Source organism: Mobula birostris, chromosome 4 (assembly GCF_030028105.1).
Source record: "Mobula birostris isolate sMobBir1 chromosome 4, sMobBir1.hap1, whole genome shotgun sequence".
Taxonomy (NCBI): Eukaryota; Metazoa; Chordata; class Chondrichthyes; order Myliobatiformes; family Myliobatidae; genus Mobula; species Mobula birostris.
Genome location: NC_092373.1, coordinates 69,561,229 through 69,583,363, shown reverse-complemented (window position 1 = coordinate 69,583,363; position 22,135 = coordinate 69,561,229). Strand labels below are relative to the sequence as shown.

The following is a 22,135-nucleotide window of genomic DNA, read 5'->3' as shown; positions in this document are numbered from 1 at the left end:
ATTTTGGTAATGAAGACTATGGGATGAAACATGAAAATGCCAGGAATACAAGCGGCAAGGCTGAATTTGAGGAGGGGTTAATTGATTTTTCATTATTGTGGAAAAAATATCAGAGACTCATCAGATTCAAATAAGGAAGACAGAGACTGGGACAATGATGGGAGAGTAAAGGGAAAGGTACTGTTACATGATAGTGCTGAAGAGATTGAATGATGGTGCAGAAACACTGTAGGACTGGAGAAGGTGGAAATGGCAATAGCAGAATTATCACCAAATTGTGCCAAAAAATAAAAATGGAAAAGTTTACAATTAGGGAATATTGAACAAAAGATGTAAACGGCCTTTTGCTTGCAGAACTACATTGATTCTTTGCCTACATTATTATCCTGTCTGTTAAGAAATCTCTTTGCAAGGGCACTATATGCAGTTAGAATTAGGTGGCACCACAAATACGTGCAACAGCTCACTGGTAGTTATAAAGGCAAGAAATTTAACTAAAAACATCTCCAAGAACACCTTTTCTGAGGTAAATTGTGTTAAATTTGTGGCAAGTGTTGGCGAAGCGAGGTCAGGGATGAGCCGAGACGGTGTGTTGCAGAATCGATGCAGGTGGAGTGAGCTACTCAGAGACAAGGGGTTGAAGCAGAGAAGTTTCGATGTCCGTACAACTGGCCCTGGTACAATGTTGGATGGCTCTGGGCGCCGAGAGAAGTCGGGGCAGAGGAGATTCGATGCCTATACTGACCCAGGTGTGAGGTTGGATAGCTCTGGGCACTGAGCTGATTTGAAGGAGTAATGAGCTGGGAAGTTGATTGGTGAAAGAGATACGGGGTTGAAGAAGGGGGAATCTAATAGGATAAGACAGAAGGCCACGGAGTAAAGAAAAAGGGAGGAACACCAGAGGGAGGAGATGGGCAGGTAAGGAGATAAGGTGAGAGAGGGAAAAGGGAATGGGGAATGGTGGCGGGGGGGGGCATTACTAGAAGTTCTAGGAATTGATGTTCATGCCATCAGGTTGGAGGCTATCCAGATGGAATATAACGTGTTGTTCCTCCAACCTGAGTGTGGCCTCATCACGATTATAGAGGAGGCCATGGACTGACATGTTGGAATGGGATTGGAAAGTGGAATTAAAATGGGTGGCCACTGGGAGATCCTGCTTTTTCTGGCAGATGGCGTGTAGGTGCTCAGTGAAGCAGTATCCCAGTCCACATCAGGTCTCACCAATATACAGGAGGTAATACCGGAAGGACCAGATACAGTAGATGACCCCAACAAACTCTCAGGTGAAGTGTTACCTCCCCTAGAAGGACCGTTTAGGACCCTGAATGGTAGTGAGGGAGGAGGTGTAGGGGCAGGTGTAGCGGTTGTTCCGCTTACAAGGATAAGTGCCAGGAGGGAGGGGCAAATGGACAAGGCAGTCGCATAGAGAGTGATCCCTGCGGAAAGCAGAAAGACTGGGGGGGGGGGGGTTGCAAGATGTGTTTGGTGGTGGGATCCCGTTGAAGAGCTTGGGAGTGGCTTTGGGCTGGGTGGAGAAATCTAGACCAGGAACAAGGCACTGAGCGATATGGTCTAGGCCCCGAGCCCTTCAATGTAGCCAGGTCCAAGTGTGAGATACATCTGCTGTTTGGACAATTTAAACTCTGGCTCAGATGGAGGAGAATGCTGATTTCACACACTCTCTGTGATGTTCACACCTCTCTCCAGGGCGTCGGAGCCTTAAACTGTTCCATTGTTTGGTCAATTTAAACACTAGCCCACTTAGGCTGAAAAGACAAGAGTGTCAGGATCTGTGGGAAGAGCCGATTTTGCTCATTCATCACAATGGTCACTCCTCTCTCCATAGCAATGGGACTATGAAGACTGCCTCAGCTGCTGTACTCCATGCCCATTAACATGATGAACTGATCGGCAAGGCTCTGGGCCTATCCCAGGATTTGGATCTGAGGACTCAATTTGGTTAGGAATGTTGTTGTGCACTTCAATTGCTTGCATGATTTGTGTTTTTTTTTTCCTTCTTTCTTTTGCGCATCGAGTGCTGGTCTTTTAATTTTTTTCTTGAATTGCATTCTTTTGGGTTTCTTGCTTCGTGGCTATCTATAAACAAACAAATCTCAAGGTTGTATAATTCATAAATTCTTTAATAATAAATGTACTTAGAATTATTTAATTGCATGAAAGTTGTTGGCAAACATGGTTAATGGCAAAAGCTATGTGACAGGGATATGTGACAAGACCACATCTGCAGTATTGGCAGCAGATTTCCATGAGCTCAGAGAGGGTGCAGCCTAGATTTACCAGAATGATGCTTGGTCCTGAAGTGTTAAAACTTGAATAGAGATGACACAAATTTGGATTATTGATGAAACTTAGATGGGTATAGGGTGCTTCCTAGATATTATGGAAAATTGATAAAGTAAATTGAAACTACAGAAATGTGCAAAAACCTTAAGCATCCTACATTTTTCATATAAATTTTGTTTTAGACTTTTTTTGTCTTCTGCATTAGTGTGTCAGTAGAAGAGAGCATATTTTAGATTTCTAAACATGCATTTTCCAAAAACTATATGTTAGAGAATATTTGTATTTTATTAAAGTAACATATAAGTAGTAGATCACTTTTCAAATAAAAACTTGATTACTTTGTATGTATTTAGCTTAGTGCATGATTAAACAAAGATAACAAACAGGTTGCTAATGATCAATAACATAATGAGTTGAATGAACTATACGGATTAACTGAAACAGAAATGGGTATAGAAGGAATCAAACTGGGCGAAGGATAAACAAACTTAAAGGCAAAAGTGGAGCAGATGTGACAGCTTAACCTTCAAATCATCAATTCTTACACCGCGGCAAGAGTGAGCATAGCAGCAAGACACAAGGTGGTCATCCTGCATCAGCAAGGTGTCTCCCAAGCAGAGATTTCACGGCAGACAATGTGCTGCCCAAACTCTTCTGAAGCCCAAAAATCGGGCAAGGCTGAGGACCAGAAGCACAGAGGTCAGCCACGGAATCTGAGTGCAGCAGATGAGAGATACATCAAAGTGACGTCCCTTCTTAAATCGGAAAATGTCCATCACTGCTATCTGCTCTGATCTCACAGAAACCACTGGAACCCAAGTACACCCTTCTCGAGTCCGGAGAAATCTTGTCAGAAGAGGTCTTCATGGAAAAGTTGCTGACAAAAAGCAATTCCACCGAAATGGAAACAGAGCCAAGAGATTCACTCTCACAAGAAAAACACCGTGTCTGGGGTGCTGAGCAATGGCAGCAAGTGCTCTGGACTGATGAGTCAAAATCTGAAAAATTATGGCTCAAACAGGAGACAGCTTCTCTGTAGAAGAGCTGGAAAGTGCTACATGGATGAATGCTGCAGGCAGCAGTGAAGTACAATGGAGGTTCCCTGCAGGTTTGGGGCTCATTTCTACAAATGGAATTGTTGATCAGGTCAGAATTAATGGAATCCACAATGCTGAGAAGTACAGGCAGATTGGTTATTGATGAGGAACCGGGACATCCATGGGGCTGCTCCCTGAGGGTACACGTCGTCCAGGCCGATCCTGGAGATAGCCAGAGAGTGGTGGTAGACAGTTGCCTCTCTGACCGAAGGCATGTGGCTAGTGAAGAGCTGCAGGGATCATTGTTGGGACCATTGTTGTTTGTCATCTATATCAACAATCTGGATGATAATGTGGTAAACCAGATCAACAAAGTTGCAGATAACATCAAGATTGTGGTTGGACAGTGAGGAAGACTATCAAAGTTGGTTCAGCTGGAAAAGTGGGTTGAAAAATGGCAGACAGAATTTAGTGCAGACAAGTGTGAGGTGTTGCAGTTTAAGAGGACAAACCAGGGTAGGACTTACACAGTCAGCGGTAGGAAATTGAGGCGTGGGGTAAAACAGAGGGATCTAGGTATACAGATCCACAATTCCATGAAAGTGCTGTCACAGGTTGCTAGGGTCATAAAGAAACTTTTGGAACATTGGCCTTCTAGAACTTGGGGACATTGCCTCAAGATTCAGGGGAGAAGATTTAGGATGGAGATGAGGAGAAACTGTTTTTCCCAGACAGTGGTGAATCTGTGTAATTCTCTGCCCAGGGAAGCAGTTGAGGCTTCTTCACTAAATATATGTAAGAAAGTTAAATAGATTTTTACACAGTAAGAGAATTAAGGGTTATGGGGAAAAGGCAGGTAGATGGAGCTGAGTTTACGGACAGATCAGCCATGATCTTATTGAATGGCAGGGCAGGCTCGATGGACTGGATGGCCTACTCTTGCTCCTGTTTCCTATGTCCTTCATAAATCAATCTATTGAATGCAGGAGATGGGATGTTTGGTTAAAGTTGTGTAAGACATTGGTGAGGCCTAATTTAAAGTATTGTGTGCAGTTTTGGTCAGCTACCTACAGGAAAGATGTAAATAAGATTGACAGAGTGCAGAGAAAATCCACAAGGATGTTGCCACGACTTGAGGACCTGTGTTATTGGGAAAGGTGATGACTTTATTCCTTAAAACATGGTAGAGGAGAGATTTGATAGTGGTATACAAAATTATGAGAGGCATAGATAGGGTAAACGCAAGCAGGCCTTTTCCACTGAAGTTGGGTGAGATTACATCTAGAGGTTAAGGGTGAAAGTTGAAATGTTTAAGAGAAACATGAGGGTGAACTTGTTCACTCAGAAGGTGGTGGGAGTGGAACGAGATACCAATGCAAGTGGTGGATGAGGAGTTGATTTCAACATTTAAGAGAAATTTGGATATGTACATGGATTGGAGGGGTAGGGTCCAGATGCAGGTCAATGGGGTTAGGCAGATTAATGATTTGGCATGAGCTAGATGGGCTGAATGGCCTGTTTCTATGCCATAGTGTTCTATGATTCTATGACTCTATTCTCAATCATGCATCATGAAGGAATCTGATTGGATCCAACTTCATTTAGCAGCAGGACAATATTCCCAAATACAATCCAAGGTCATGAAGAACAACTTTTAGCGAAAAGACGAAGAAGGAGTTCTGCAATAGCGGGAATAGCCTCCACAGAACCCTGATCTCAACATCACCAGGGCTGTTTGGGATAATCTGGAGAGACAGAAACAGCAAAACAGCCAAACAGCCAAAGTCTGCAGAGGAACTGTGGCAAGTTCTCCAAGATGCTTGGAACAACCTACCAGCCGATTTTGGTATGACAGTGTACCTATGAGAATTGATGCAGTTTTAAAGGACAAGGGCGGTCATACTAAATAGGTACATTTAATGTCAGAGGAATGTATACAATATGCATCCTGAAAATCCTGAAATTCTTTTTCTTCGCAAACAGCCATGAAAACAGAGGAGTGCCCCAAAGAATGAATGACAGTTAAATTTTAGAACCCCAAAGCCCTCACCCTATCGATTTGATCTAGTTTCTTTTTTACTGCTTACTGTTCTTTATAGTATGTTTTTGATATTTAGAAACTTATCATTTCATTATTTTTGAAAGCATCTTCGCTTTACAGAATTCTTTTTATATGTGCCGAAGATATTTGCACAGGATTGCAGTTCAGTTGATTAGTCCAGAGTCAGGAAATAAAGTCAAAAAGGTGATGCCAGCATTCGAGGCATGAAGCTGGAAACCAACTATGTGCAATAACAGCTAGGAACTCTCTGAAACAATCAACAATTAATGCTGGGTCAATTTTTAGTTTCAAAACACAGCTTATTTTGAGTTAACCAAAATTATTAAAGAATATAGTGCACATCAACTGCGATCTCATTCCATAGCTGAGCAGACTTGAGGGGTTAAATGGACCATTCCTGCTCAAATTCCCTGGAAAATAATTACTGATATTAAGAATAACATCCTCATCCAACACAATCAATGAGTTGGTTCGTTTGGACTATTGATTCTACAGATTAGTTTAATCAATAAACAAAACATGTTAGCCTACTTTAGCAAACCAACTCCCTCCTCTAGCATACGACAAGAAATACCAGTGTTTCAATGCATTCCTATACATTCTGTCCTTAAATGCTTAGGAATTACTCTGATCCCAATAAATGGTCATGTTTTCAAACTTGATTTGCAATTTTGTAGCCCAGATAAATTAATTAAAATGCTGAAAAGGTGGTGTAATATGCAAGCTAAGAGTAGGAATGTTAGGCCTATTCAAACCCCAGAATACTTACTTTGTGTGGAATGTTATAGGTTATATCTGTGAAGACATATTTAGCCGTTTCCAAACCTTCAAGAGTCTTATCTTCTGCAAGTACGTCACAAATTGGTTCCCTTTCATTCAGGACTGGTGGCATGCAGAGACGATCTTTAGCTGCTTCCACAGCTTTAAGCCGAGTCTGGAGAAAATTCATCGTAATTATGTCAGCTGCTTTGCTCAATTATGAGTCATCTTACCAACTCTGTACCATTATGCACAATTATTGAAGGTGGCTTACATGCCATTTTGTTACTCACATGCCTTGCATTCACTGAAAATATGAACAAGACTTGTGTTTCTCCATGCCTGCAGACGGGCTAGTAGCAAGTTCCATTGTGATGTTTGAGAAGGTATTGGATAAATACATGCGGAGCAAAAATTTGCAAAACTACAGAGAAGTGGGGCAATGGGCGAAACTAGATAAAGGTGCCACATAGTCTCCTTCTATAGTGTAATAAATCTATACTGCTTTGAATTCAAGTCACTGAGAAAACAAATCTTACCTTGTTACTTGCCTGATGTGAGAAGTTTACACTCCTCTCAGTTATATAATTTATTGGCTTAGTGAGATCTCAGAGTGAGGGCAGTCATGACTTGACAAACCCAAATAAATACAGGGGAACTGCAGGATTCAATCCGAAAACACAATTTTCATCTCCAAGCATTGGCTAGACCCTAACTTTCAGCCAGTCAGGTATACCACAGCTATTTGGATGCACCATCAGCCTGCAGAACGAGGGCAAAGAAACTCAGCTGGTAGTCACTTTCCAACTGCAGCCGGATTCAAATCACATTTACTGTGCTGTTGTGCCACAGGATTCATATATGGAATCGTTGTGCTTGTCAAGTCTGACAGGTCATATTAAATACAAACATAAATTAATTTATTCCATGAGAATAAATTACACAATAGCAACTGTTAAAGAAATGCTTTCCCCAATAAATTAAAAAAATTTTTTACCATTTACCTTGCATTATATTTCAAAACAACTGCTATCTAAACAAGAACGAGGATTATCTCATCTTCTCCTCACAGACACTTGAGGTGTTGGAACAATGTCGATATGCGTTTGCTCATTTATTTAAATATAAATAAAAAATTCTGAACTGGCAACCGATGGTAAATTTACCTCTTCAAGCTGCTCATCAGTCATTAGTCTGTATTGAGGTGGCTTCAAATGCTGCTTCATCGACTTGAAGACCTTCTCCAGATTCAAGCCTGTTATTCTGGTAAGAATACTTTGGACATCTTTGTCCATGAATTGAGGTTGTCTGATACCCGCGGCTTTGACCTCTGTGAAACAAGGAGAGGGAAGAGAATGTAAAATATGTTTCATTTCTATATAATACTGCGTCTGGATCAAGTGAAATGTTGCCAAAACATTTCCATAAATTTCTGAAGCAAATCGTCATGACAGAGATGAAAAAATAATTCTCCCCCACACATTATTAATCTGTGATCACCAACATTAATGACTAAATTTGCATTGCCAAATCAAGGAATACATAAATCAAATCAGTTTCTGCATAGAAGCTTATCAGACGCTGAATGAAAATACATCCTCAGGTCCACAAAGGGCACAACATTTTGTCATTAGAAACAAAATTGAGAGCATACTTAAAGCATAACACACTGAAAAATGCTGTGTGCTTTTAGAGTTTTAACTGGACAAATGGCAAAATCAAAGTGGAGTGGTCCAATCATAAACAAGAGAAAATTTGCAGATGCTGGAAATCCAAGCAACACACTCAAAATGCTGGAGGAACTCAGCAGGCCAGGCAACATCTATGGAAAAGAGTAAACAGTCGATGTTTCGGGCCAAGACCCTTCATTAGGTCCTCTCATTTCCATAGATGCTGCCTACCCCGCGTTCCTGCAGCATTTTGTGCGTGTTGCTCAAAGTGGGGTAGGCTCTTTTAGCCAGTTCCACACTACGTCTTTGGTGTGCTCAAGTGTTAGATTAAAACAACTTATTCCTTTCAGATATCGAGTTCATATCTCAAAATGTATCAGTCAGTATTCGAATGGCAGAGGAAGCATAGCTTAAATCACTGCAGGTTTTGAGTATTTCCCCATATCTACAGCGCATAAAAAAACCTTATCACTCAAAAGCAAAATATATGAAAAAGGCTTTCAATTATGGAAATACAATTACTTCTGAAGACAAAAGAGACTGCAGATGCTGGAATCCAACAGACTGTCTATTGCCTATAACTGACGAATACGTCATCAACAGGACTGCCAACTCAGGGTTCCTGGATGTAGCCTCACACAAATCTCCATACCCATCCAACCCCATTATGCAATTTCCCTTCTGGATTTATTTTTTTACAAAATACAAAGCCTTCAAAAAATGGAAAAAAAACCACAGAATTTGTTTTCATTCATTCCTTCCTGGGTTTCTATCAACTTCTTTGGGTTCATTGTAACAACAAAATTGAACATGTGAAGGGAAAGATTGAGATATTTAAGGATTACTTTACCATAGGGAGTAACACAGGCGTGGGGAAAGCGCACACAGTTCTAATTTCATCAGGACAACTTTGCTCTATACATTGCTACAGCCTCGAGTCAAAGCATTCCAATAAGAGACCACTTGCCTCAACATCAAAGCAGCATTTGACCAATTACAGCACCGCAGAGCTTTAACAAAGCTTATATCAGTAGGAGACAAAGAAGTGAAGATTCATTAACAGGCCTAACACAAGGCAACAACTGCCTTTACATTCTCAAAGAGCAAAATGACAGACAATTGCCAATCAACTGCCACTTTGTGGAAGAAGGTGCAGCATTTAAAAACCATCTAGATAAGTCTGTGGACAGGCAGGTTTAGAAGGCCATAAGCCAAACACAGGCAGGTGGGACGATCTCTCTGTGCAACACAGCAGACAAAAGGGAAATGGAACAAATGGTTTGCTTCCATGCTGTAAGACCCTATGACTTGTCAGAACACCTTCTCACCTGCCACCCTGTTACCTTAACCAGACTGACCACAATTTTAAAAGCATGAGGGGAGTTGGGAATCAGTATACAAGTAAAACAAAACTGTTTCAGCAGTGGTTAAAAAACCCACTGAACTAATTTTAATTCTCACATGCCCAACTTCACTCAAATATTTAAGCTTATTTTGAAAAGACTGAATACCTTGTGCATGTTGACAGCACAGTGAATATAATTGAGTGCATTTGTATGAAAAGTTTATTTTGATACGTCTAAATATGAACTAGGAGCAGGCTATGTTTGAGTTGTGATGAGAATACACATAAATTAAGATGATTGCTGGCCTGGGATAGCACCAGTGGCATTAGCAGTTGGTCTGCCACCTGTCCTCAGGGGAGGGAGAGATAAGGCACACAATGAAGCAGCATTCGGAGATGTTAATGAAGGAGCCATCAGTCTGGGTATTGTCAAGATCGGCTCCCCCTTTGAACCCTGAACTGTTTGAAGTGTGATGGACAGGCGATACGCCAGCAGGGGGATAAAAAGGGACAGGTTCGCTAAGGCAAAACACACACGACACCACGAGGTAACGAGACCCTGGAAGCGGAGCCCCCCCGCAAGTCGGCGGGAGTCGTTTGGAAGGCTGGTTGCGGAACCAAGTCATAGATGCACAGGGTGGAAAGGTACGATCAGCGGGAACCCGGTGTGTGTCCACCCTTGCTTGGGTGCCAGGTTCACTGCAGAGGATCGACCGCATCTGGAGGAGGGGTCACAGTCGGTGACCTCAGGTGACATCACAAAGGACTCGCCCGAAAGCTGCTTGTGAGCAATATCGCAGGTCTGTGAGTGGAAGTAGTTTTGGATGATCATTCGTTCTTGTTCTCTCTCTCCTTCCCCCACATTGTCCATCACCACGGCAACGATTACTGCGAACTGAACTAAATTGGACTGAACTTTGCGTCACTTTGAAACCGGTCATTTACCCCTAGACAACGATAGAGCTTGATTGATCCTGTTATCTTAATTCTGTGCACATGTGTGTTTATCATTGCTGAACTGTTGCATTTATTATCCTTTCAATTACTGTGTTGCTTGTTTCTTTAATAAAACTTTCTTAGTTCTAGTAATCTAGACTCCAACTGAGTGATCCATTTCTGCTGGTTTGGCAACCCAGTTACAGGGTACGTAACAGAGTGGAATCAGTTTACCTGCCCTCTAACTTCACAACATGCAACTCCTGCACTTCCTCCTAATTTCATCCCATCATCTGGCTTAGCCCCTTCTTCACTGATCAGATGCCATTTGTGTCTCAGGTGGCACTAGCAGCAGCTGGAACAGTAGAGCCTTATCAAGCATGGCTAACTACACACTCCATTTTTACATGTTTTTTTTAAAATTCTGGAAAAAGTCAGTATGTAAAATTAAGTAATTTCTAAACTGCTCGATCAATATTGCAACTGTTGCGCCACACTCGTAAATTATGTTAAGATAAATATATGTATAAAGACAAAGCAGAGCATTGCTAAAAATACATTTATATTTCAACAGTTTGTTAAAGTTTAGAATTTGGAAAAAACCAGCAGGGATTCTTCCCATTTACCTGTATGCCCCATTCATTTATTACCTCTAAGAATTAGTGTGAGGTCAACTATTGTCTGGTATTGCAGGAAAACAGAGCTCGTTGTTGAAAAGTCTACAAAACAAGCTTGTTTGCCTGAGCAGCGCACACACGCATAATGCTGGAGGAACTCTGCAAGTAGAGCAGGTTCTATGGAAGGGAATAACGAGTTGTCGTTTCAGGCCAAGACCATTCATCAGCACTCGAATGAAAGCAGGCAGAATATGAAGGTTGGGGAAGAAAAAGAGTCCAAGTTAGCAGGTGATAGGTGAGACCACGTGAGGAGAAACATGGGTTGGTTTGGATGAAGTAAGAAGCTGGGAGTTGACTGGTGGAAGAGGTAAAATAGGAGAGGTCAGTGAACCATGGAAGAAAGGGAAGGAGGAGGGGAGCGAGAGGGAGGTGAAAGACAGCTGAGTAGACGAGGTGAGAAGGCAATCAGAATGAGGAATGGGAAGAGAGTTACCCTCACGAGATGTGCCCGACTTGGTAAGGACCTCCAGTATTTTGCTTGTGTTGCTCAAGATTTCCAGCACTGGCAGAATCTCGTGTTTAATCTCACTTGCCGGATGCAGAAATTTCTTCTCCATTTGGAAGCATCTGATTTAGTTAAGTACAGTGTTAGTTGGCAGAATCAAGGGTAATTTGTACGAATACGTCTGGAGCTTATCAGCTAAACCACAAAACTTTTCCAGCACAAAGCACCTGCAGGATTCACTCTGCTCAACCTACATGTGCATCCTACTTGTCAGTGCATTAGATTGTATTAGGTGAAGAACAAAAATCCTTAGACCAGTACCCACCGACTTTTCTGTCTCTGCTGGAGAGTCTGACTGGTTAATTAAGCAATAAACAGTGCTATCAGGTGTAAATAAAAAAGAATGGCTGCCCATTTAACACATATTAATTTTGTCTTCAAGGACTATTAACTCAGGATGGACAAATATAATTTTGAGTAGCTGTTAGGAACACAGATTCCCTGGTCCCTTCTTCTTTCCCCACAAATTGTTACCAATCCCATGCAATAATAGGACATACAAAACCTGCCCTTCTTCTTCACTTCTCACCATACAGCTATCTCTCCATAAGCACTTCTTCACTTGTGCTTCTTCCAATCCAGTGTACTACAGTGTTCATTATGAGGTGCTATCTAAGCTGCAGTGACAATAGGGTGACACATTGCAAATCAGCCTCATTCTGTCCATAGAAGTCACCCCAAATTTCTGAGTGACAACTATCTTAATCCTTCATCCACTCTCAGTTTCAACGACCTCTCTGCTCATCTTCCTGCACTTTCACAACGAGGCTCAACAAAAACTCATCTGCCTGGGCGCATTTCAACTTTCCAGACTCAATACTTAATTCTTCATCTTCAGGTAATTTACTATTTCTGTCTTAGGACTGAAGGAGTCAACCTTATGTGATTCTGGTTCATAGATTTTCTCTCTTCAATTGTACCTATCAGGCACTTCCCACAGCAAAACAAATGCTCCTAGTACCTATTTGACCTAATCTCACCATATCATAGACATTTCCTTTACCTACCAACCACCTACTCCACAAATCAACATCAACTTTTATTTACTATCTCTTTACCAATTCTGGGTCTCTGATCTGAAGTATTATCTGTTTTTCCTTTTACAGATGTTGCCAGTTTCCATCATTTACTATTTTAATACAAATTTCCTCATGTACAGAATTGGGTGCAACACTATTTATGTGAGTGCATGCTCATCATTCCTTTGATTATTGTACAGTATCGCCCAATACCCCAAAGAACTGGGATAAAATACTTTGAAGCTATTCATCTCCTTCCAGCTAAGTAATACCATTCAGTCAATGATGCGAGCAAATCTCTGACCAAAGCCCAAATATGGTCACTTGATTCACTATAGGTCAGAAGTGAGGATGGTTGTTGATGATCCAACTGCTACTCCTCAAAAAAAATGAAACAATCCTTGCCTGCATGAAACAAGACTCAATACAACATTCAGTCAGCAGTGATTCTGCAGCAATTTAATCTTTTCAAAGGCAATAGAGTGAGTAATAAAAATCAGATTTAAAAATACTTATTTTCTGACAATATCACTTTCTGTGGGTCATGGACAGAATCCAGTCAACAGGAGCAAGGTGCTCTTGTTACTTTATCTAAGAGCAGCAAGATTCATATCTCACAACTGCACTGCAGCAGCCACCCAAGACATTTTCCAGTTAATCTGGGGTTCAGAAATGAAGAAGACCTCAACAAATGAAGATAAATCTACTACCATCACGCTGATGATTCTCTTTGTGTGTGATTGGGTACGTAAACAAGTGTCACGACGCTTATGAGATTCAACTTGCCCCTAGTGTTGTGCAGAACAAGTCCAGCCACATTGCCTTGGAGTCCAGCTTTCAGATGGATCATTCTACGCCACCTGCCCTTTGTACATCTTATCCCAAACTACACTTTTGAAAACAAATCAGTTAAGCAGTGGTCTGCACAAAATAGATAAGACGGACGCTGTTGGGTATTATCAGTCATTTGACAGAATGCCTCATCACCAGTACTTTCAAAAGCACCAACACCTTTTTGGGCTGGCAGTGAGGAAGGCTTTCTGTTAAATCTTCCATGCTTGGATGAACACTGGCCAGGACAACGACAGCTGCACTGGAAATGAAACTACTGTACCTCTCCTTCAACAATACTCTTGCTTGGAAAGGCTGGGAAGAGATAATCAAAGTTAAACCCAAAAACCTACATTAAATGGGATTGTGTGCTATATAGACTGTTCCCAGGAACACAGGACAGATATTAATTGGGGGTCAGTGTGGACATGGTGGAGGATTACAAATACCTGGGGATTTGAAATGACAATAAACTGGACTGGTTAAAGAACACTGAGGCTGTCTACAAGAAGGGTCAGAGCCATCTCTATTTCTTGAGGAGACTGAGGTCCTTTAACATCTGTCGGACGATGCTGAGGATGTTCTACGAGTCTGTGGTGGCCAGTGCTATCATGTTTGCTGTTGTGTGCTGGGGCAGCAGGCTGAGGGTAGCAGACACCAACAGAATCAACAAACTCATTCGTAAGGCCAGTGATGTTGTGGGGATGGAACTGGACTCTCTGACGGTGGTGTCTGAAAAGAGGATGCTGTCCAAGTTGCATACCATCTTGGACAATGTCTCCCATCCACTACATAATGGACTGGTTGGGCACAGGAGTACATTCAGCCAGAGACTCATTCCACTGAGATGCAACACAGAGCATCATAGGAAGTCATTCCTGCCTGTGGCCATCAAACATTACAACTCCTCCCTTGGAGGGTTAGACACCCTGAGCCAACAGGCTGGTCCTGGACTTAGTTCCTGGCATAATTTACATATTACTATTTAATTATTTATGGTGCAACTGTAATGAAAACCAGTTTCCCTCGGGATCAATAAAGTATGACTATGACTATAATTGCTTTTGGAAAGAATCTAGTCAACAGGAGCAAGGTAAAACACCAATACAGCATAAAACGTTTTCTGAGATAAACTGATCCACATTGGACTTCAAAGAAGAATATTGTCCATGGCTATATGGTGCAAACTAGGAGACCTGTGTTGAGGTCTACCTGCTGAGAGATGTGCTGAAGTTGGCTGCTGTTACTGCAAAGATTCTTTAGGAGATGAAGCCCACAGTTTAAAGACTTCTGTCACTACACACTAATTGATTCAAATCTATTCACCTCATGAACTATTTGCTCTAGAATTGTACAGAACTGATTATTCATGTGATAACGTTGTGATTGCAATAACATAAATTGTGAATAAAATGTTGACTTGAAGATTCTTTTTATGTACATTTATTTTATGAATAAAGTATTTTTTTGAAATAAAGAACTGATGGGCTTAATAGCAACTAATCTTGCAAAATATTTCCCATCCTCAGCTCCTCTATTTCAAATTAAACCAGCTCCGACTTGATAAGCATTTTTAATGAACAGAACCCCTCCCCCCAAAAAGACCTGGATCAACACGTTAATGTCGTGTGGAGGCTTGCGTGCTTCAAGAACTCCAACAGGCGATGCCAAGTCAGGGCCACCCATGTTGGACCGGCTGTGGACGAGATAGATGCCAGACGAAGATTGTTCCAACCCAGGCTCCCGAACGGTCAGACTCGCGTCTGTCCTCCTGGGCCATGCCATACGAAACAATAACAATCAGCACAGCAGGCTATAGCCAGATACCATTCAGATAGAGGCCACAATTCATGGACTACACACGTTTTGATTCAAATCTGATCACCATGCCAGCAGGTGAACTTATCAACATTTATTTTATGTTGACAACTTTGTAATTAATAAGACTATAAATGTTACTCCAGCATATTGTGGGACCGGAGAGCTGCTGCGTTAAGGGTAGGCGCACAATGCATAGGCATTGCCAGCTTACCGGATTCTCCGGGGGTCTGGGCGCAAAGACCTCTAACATACGGCTGTTCCGCGCTTGCAAAAAGCCGGGCGCTTTGAATGATACACCGCGTTGTCCTGAGCGCGGCCATGTTCGCCTTCACTTCTGCGACAAGGGGGAGGGAGGTGACCTTCCTCTTTGAGAAACGTGGCAAAGCTGCATTCTGGGAGATGGAGTTCCCGGGCGATTTTGCCGTTGCGTCTCGGCAGTGCGATCGCTCGAGTCGAGTAAGATGTTATCCTCAGCTTTAAGCCTAGGCTATTGGTGGGTCCTCTGGTAGCTGTAGAGACAGATCCGGGATTCACATATTCTGCTGCAGTATGAATATGAGGAAGTGGTGTCTGTGATTAGTGGTTGGTGTTTTTTGGTTGTTCGTTCTTTCCTTCTGCAGCTGCCACTTGTTTTCTGCAGCACAGCGGAGGTAGCGCAGTTCACTCCCGAACGGATTGAGTGTAAAGTCTCTCCAGTGCTTAGATGCTGGATTTCTTCAGACTGATTTTGATTTTGTCTTTGAAGCATTTCCTAAACCCACTCAGGGTTTACTGACCTTCCTTCAGAATCGGGTTTATTATCACCGGCATGTGTCGTAACTTAGTAGCAGCAGTTCACTCCAATACATGATATAGAAGAAACAAAATAAAATAGTAATAACAAATAATTCAATCAATTACAGTATACGTATATTGAATAGATTAAAAATCGTGCAAAAAACTGAAATAATATATTGTGACGTTCTTGGGGGGGGGGTGTGGGCGACAGCCCGCCCCCGCATTTCTGATCGCGCAAACACGAGGAAATCTGCAGATGCTGGAATTTCAAGCAACACACATAAAAAATGCTGGTGAACGCAGCAGGCCAGGCAGCATCTCTAGGAAGAGGTACAGTCGACGTTTCAGGCCGAGACTCTTCGTCAGAACTAACTGAAAGAAGAGCTAGTAAGAGATTTGAGAGGGGGAGGGGGAGGGGGAGATCCAAAATGATAGGAGAAGACAGGAGGGGGAGGGATGGAGCCAAGAGCTGGACAGGTGATTGGCAAAAGGGGATACGAGAGGATCATGGGACAGGAGGCCCAGGGAGAAGGAAAAGGGGGAGGGGGGGAAAAACCCAGAGGATGGGCAAGCGGTATAGTGAGAGGGAAAGGGGGAAAAAATAATAAATAAATAACAGATGGGGTACGAAAGGGAGGAGGGGCAGTAACAGAAGTTAGAGAAGTCAATGTTCATGCCATCAGCTTGGAGGCTACCCAGACAGAATATAAGGTGTTGTCCTCCAACCTGAGTGGCTTCATTTTGACAGTAGAGGAGGCCGTGGATAGACATATCAGAATAGGAATAGGATGTGGAATTAAAATGTGTGGCCACTGGGAGATCCTGCTTTCTCTGGTGGACAGAGTGTAGGTGTTCAGCGAAATGGTCTCCCAGCCTGCGTCGGGTCTCGCCAGTATATAGAAGCCCACATCGGGAGCATCGGATGCAGTATATCACCCCAGCCGACTCACAGGTGGAGTGTTGCCTCACCTGGAAGGACTGTTTGGGGCCCTGAATGGTGGTAAGGGAGGAAGTGTAAGGGCATGTGTAGCACTTGTTCCGCTTACACGAATAAGTGCCAGGAGAGAGATCAGTGGGGAGGGATGGGGGGGACGAATGGACAAGGGAGTTGCGTAGGGAGCGATCCCTGCGGAATGCGGGGGGGGGGGAGGGAAAGATGTGCTTAGTGGTGGGATCCCGTTGGAGGTGGTGGAAGTTACGGAGAATAATATGTTGGACCCGGAGGCTGGTGGGGTGGTAGATGAGGACCGGGGAACCCTATTCCTAGTGGGGTGGCGGGAGGATGGAGTGAGAGCAGATGTACGTGAAATGGGGGAGATGTGTTTAAGAGCAGAGTTGATAGTGGAGGAAGGGAAGCCCCTTTCTTCAAAAAAGGAGGACATCTCCTTTGTCCTGGAATGAAAAGCCTCATCCTGAGAGCAGATGTGGTGGAGATGGAGGAATTGTGAGAAGGGGATGACATTTTTGCAAGAGACAGGGTGAGAAGAGGAATAGTCCAGTTAGCTGTGAGTCAGTAGGCTTATAGTAGACATGAGGAAATATAGTAGGCACCAGTGGATAAGCTGTCTCCAGAGATAAAGACAGAAGGATCTAGAAAGGGGAGGGAGGTGTCGGAAATGGACCAGGTAAACTTGAGGGCAGGGTGAAGGTTGGAGGCAAAGTTAATGAAGTCAATGGGCTCAGCATGCATGCAGGAAGCAGCGCCAATGCAGTTGTCAATGTAGCAAAGAAAAAGTGGGAGACAGATACAAGTATAGGCTTGGAACATAGGTTGTATAGATTGTTCCACAAAGCCAACAAAAAAGGTGGGCATAGCTGGGACCCACATGGGTGCCCATGGCTACACCTTTAGTTTGGAGGAAGTGGGAGGAGCCAAAGGAGAAATTATTAAGAGTTAGGACCAATTCCACTAGACGGAGCAGATTGGTGGTAGAGGGGAACTGGTTAGGTCTGGAATCCAAAAAGAAGCGGAGAGCTTTGAGACCTTCCTGGTGGGGGATGGAAGTATATCGGGACTGGACATGGTGAAAATAAAGTGGTGGGGGGCAGGGAATTTAAAATTATCGAAAAAATTCAGAGCGTGAGAAGTGTCACGAACATCGGAAGGGATTGAACAAGGGGGGATAAAACAGTGTCGAGGTGTGCAGAAATGAGTTCGGTGGGGCAGGAGCAAGCTGAGACAATGGGTCTACCTGGACAGGCAAGTTTGTGGATCTTTTACTAGCTCTTTCTTCAGTTAGTCCTGACGAAGGGTCTCGGCCTGAAACATCGACTGTACCTCTTCCGATGGATGCTGCCTGGCCTGCTGCGTTCACCAGCAATTTTTATGTGTGTTGCCTGCATTTCTAATGACCAGTACAGTTTATTGTCTTGTGTTAAAATGCTTTTATGGGATTATGGTGGGAAGTTCCAGTTCGTTTATTGTTACATTTTAGCTTGGGTTGTACAGTTATTTGCTTGTGTATTTGTGGGTCACCCTAACTGTGACCGGAGTGTGTGATGGTCACCTCCTCTGTCAGTGTGAGACAGGTTGAGTTCACTTTCTGGGTCATGGTGCCTGGTCTGTTTGTGTCTATCACAGTAAAACTGTTATTATGGAAAAAAAATAAATCTGTTGTTGAGTTAAAGAGCTTCCTCGTCTGAAATAATGGACCAAATGCTTGCCACAATATTAAAAAAAGTGAGGTAGTGTTCACAGTTTCAGTGCCCGTTTACGAATCGGATAGCAGAGGGGAAGAAGCTTTTCCTGAATAACTGAGTGTGTGCCTTCAGGCTTCTGTACTTCCTACCTGATGGTAACAGTGAGAAAAGGGCATGCTCTGGGTGCTGGAGGTCCTTAATAATGGACGCTGACTTTCTGAGACACTGGTCCCTTAAGATGTCCTAGGTACTTTAAAGGCTAATACCCAAGATGGAGCGGACTAAATTTACAACCCTCTGCAACTTTTTTCGGTCCTGTGCAGTAGCACCCCCTAACCCCCTGTACCAGACAGTGATGCAGCCTGTCAGAATGCTCTATAGGGTACATTTATAGAAGTTTTTGAGTGTATTTGTTGACATACCAAATCTCCTCAAACTCCTAATGTCTTGCCTTCTTTGTAACTGCATTGATATGTTGGGACCAGGTAAGGTCCTCAGAGATCTTGACACCCAGGAACTTGAAACTGCTCACTCTCTCCACTTCTGATCCCTCTATGAGGATTGGTATGTGTTCCTTCATCTTACCCTTCCTGAAGTCCACAATCAGCTCTTTCATCTTACTGACGTTGAATGCCAAGTTGTTGCTGCGACACCACTCCAATAGTTGGCATATCTCACTCCTGTATGCCCTCTTGTCACCATCTGAGATTCTAACAACATTGGTTGTATCATCAGCAAATTTATAGATGGTATATAAGCTATGCCTAGCGACACAGTCATGGGTATAGAGAGAGTAGAGCAGTGGGCTAAGCACATGCCCCTGAGGTGCACCAGTGTTGATCGTCAGCGAGGAGGAGTCGCTATCACAAATCCACACAGACTGTAGTCTTCTGATTAGGAAGTCGAGGGTACAATTGCAGAGGGAGGTACAGAGGCCCAGGTTCTGCAACTTCTTAATCAGGATTGTGGGAATGATGGTATTAAATGCTGAGCTATAGTCGATGAACAGCATCCTGACATAGGTGTTTGTGTTGTCCAGGTGGTCTAAAGCCATGTGAAGAGCCATTGAGATTGCATCTGCTTTTGAACTATTGTGGCGATAGGCAAATTGCAATGGGTCCAGGTCCTTGTTGAGGCAGGAATTCAGTCTAGTCATGACCAACCTCTCAAAGCAGTTCATCACTGTCGATGTGAGTGCTACAAGACAATAGTCACTAAGGCAGCTCACATTATTCTTCTTTGGCACTGGTATAATTGTTGCCTTTTTGAAGCAAGTTGGAACTTCCGCCCATAGCAGTGAGAGGTTGAAAATGTCCTTGAATACTCCCACCAGTTAGTTGGCACAGGGTCTCAGAGTTTTACCAGGTACTCCATTGGGACCTTCTGCCTTGCGAGGGTTCACTCTCTTTAAAGACAGTCTAACATCGGCCTCTGAGACAAAGATCACAGGGTCATCAAGTGCAGCAGGGATCTTCACAGCTGTAGTTATATTCTCCCTTTCAAAGCGGGCATAGAAGGCATTAAATTCATCTGGTAGTGAAGCATCGCTGTTATTCATACTATTAGGTTTCACTTTGTAGGAAGTAATGTCTTGCAAACCCTGGCGTAGTTGTCTTACATCCGATGCCACCTCCAACCTCAATCAAAATTGCCTCTTCGCCATTGAAATAGCCCTCCGCAAATCATACCTGGTTTTCTGGTACAGGCCTGGGTTGCCAGACTTGAATGCCACAGATCTAGCCTTCAGCAGATGACGTACCTCCTGGTTCATCCACGGCTTTTGGTTTGGGAATGTACAGTGAGTCTTTGTAGGCACACACTCATCCACACAGGTTTAACGAAGTGAGTGTAAAGGATCTGTTTGGAGTGACACGATTTATGCAACCGAATGACATCACCTGTCTATCAGAGGTGGTATTGCTTTATTGTGGTGGAGATATTATTCATATTGGCCTCCTTCCAGTGTGCAGGTGTTAGTGCGCCTGTCCTTCCAGCTGATCCTCGAAATCTTTCAGAAGGTTTTTGGTGGTATTGGGCCACGGTTTTCAGGTGTCTAGTGTAGGTGGACCATGATTCAGCTCCATACAGTAATGTAGGGAGGACGACTGCTCTATTTACAACAGGTTTTGTTGAGACCTGTAGTCACTGTTTTCAAAGAATTTTCCATAATCTTGCATAGGCTCCACTGGCACTATTCAGGTGGTGGTTGATCTCTGAGTCATTGTCTGCTTTTGGGGAGAGAATGCTGCCCTGATAGGGGAAGCGGTCATCATCTTCAAGGGCGATATTGTCAGCTTTTATGGAGGGCTGTATAAGTGTTTGGTTGGGCTGTGGCTGATATAGGACCTGTGTCTCTTTTATGTTCAAATCAAGACCCAGAGCTCTACATACCTTGGCAAAGGCATTTAGGATACATTAGAGGTCTTCTTCGGAGAGCAGTGCAATGGTGTTGTCATTTGCATTATGAAGGTCCATGATTGTGGTGGTGCTGACCATGTTCTTGGCTTTGAAACTGTTGAGGCTGAAAAGCCTATTGTCCATTCCGTACACAACTGGGATTCCCTGTGGCAGGTCGAGGCCAATGAGGTGAAGGAATTGCAGCTATAGAAGTTCAAAGTAAATTTATTATCCATGTACAATAACGTCAGCATATACAACCTTGAGATTTATTTTCTTGCAGGAGTCCATAATCGAATCAATGAGAGACTGCACCAACTTGGGTGTTCAGCCAATGTGCAAAAGACAACACACTATGCAAATACAAAAAGAAAGAAAGAAAAATAATAATAAATAAATAGGCAATAAATATCGAGAACATGAGATGAAGAGTCTTTGAAAGTGAATCCATAGATTGTGGGAATATTTTAATTGTGAAGTGAAGTGCCATGAAGTTATCCCCTTTGGTTCAAGACCCTGATGGTTGAGGAGTAATTTCTATTCCTGAACTTGGTGATGTGAGTCCTAAGGCTCCTGTACCACCTTCCTGATGGCAGCAATGAGAAGAGAGCTTGTCCTGGCTGGTGAAGGTCCCTGATGATGGATGGTGCAATGTTTCATGTAGATGTGCTTGCCAGTGGGGTGGGCTTTACCCGTGGTGGACTGGGCCATATCCACTACATTTTGTAATCCTCCATCCAAGGACATTGGTATTTCCATACCAGGATGTAATACAGCCAGTCAATATACTCTCCACTACACATCTATAGAATCTTCGTAAACTTATAAGGAAGTAGAGGTGCTGCTGTGCTTTCATTGTAAGTGCTTGACCCAGGACAATTCCTCAGAAATAGTAACACTGAGAAATTTGAGGTTGCTGTCCCTCTCCACCTCTGATCCTCCAATGAAGACTGGCTCATGGACCTCTGCTTTTCTCCTCCTAATAATCAGCTCCATCGTCTTGCTGACGTTGAGTAAGAGGTTGGTGTCGAGGCACCACTCAGCCAGAATTTCAGTCTCTCTCCTATATGCTAATGCATCACCACCTTTGATTTAGCCTATGACAGTGGTGTTTTCAGCAAACTTGAATATAGCATTGGACCTATGCTCAGCCACTCATTCGTAAGTGTAAAGCGAGTAGAGCAGGGGGCTGAGCACACAGCCTTGCGGTGCACCAGTGCTGATGGAGATTGTGGAGGAGATGCTTTTCCCAATCTGAACTGAGTGAGGTATGCAAGTGAGGAAATTGAGGATCCAATTACACAAGGAGGTAATGAGGCCAAGACTTGGAGCTTTATAGATTAGTTTTGAGG

At 43.1% G+C, this 22,135-nt stretch overlaps 1 protein-coding gene across 1 annotated transcript in view; it reads right to left on the bottom strand.

The window, feature by feature from the left end:
* Positions 1-15,334, bottom strand: part of mrps22 (mitochondrial ribosomal protein S22) — a 36,485-nt gene extending 21,151 nt beyond the window's left edge. The window contains exons 1-3 of the mRNA XM_072254624.1: positions 15,181-15,334; positions 7,332-7,495; positions 6,176-6,340 (exon numbers count right to left, since the gene is read on the bottom strand). Of these exons, the coding sequence (XP_072110725.1) occupies positions 6,176-6,340; positions 7,332-7,495; positions 15,181-15,289 (438 nt within the window). The 5' untranslated portion in view covers positions 15,290-15,334. The remainder of the gene's footprint in view (positions 1-6,175; positions 6,341-7,331; positions 7,496-15,180) is intronic.
* Positions 15,335-22,135: the final 6,801 nt, after the last annotated feature.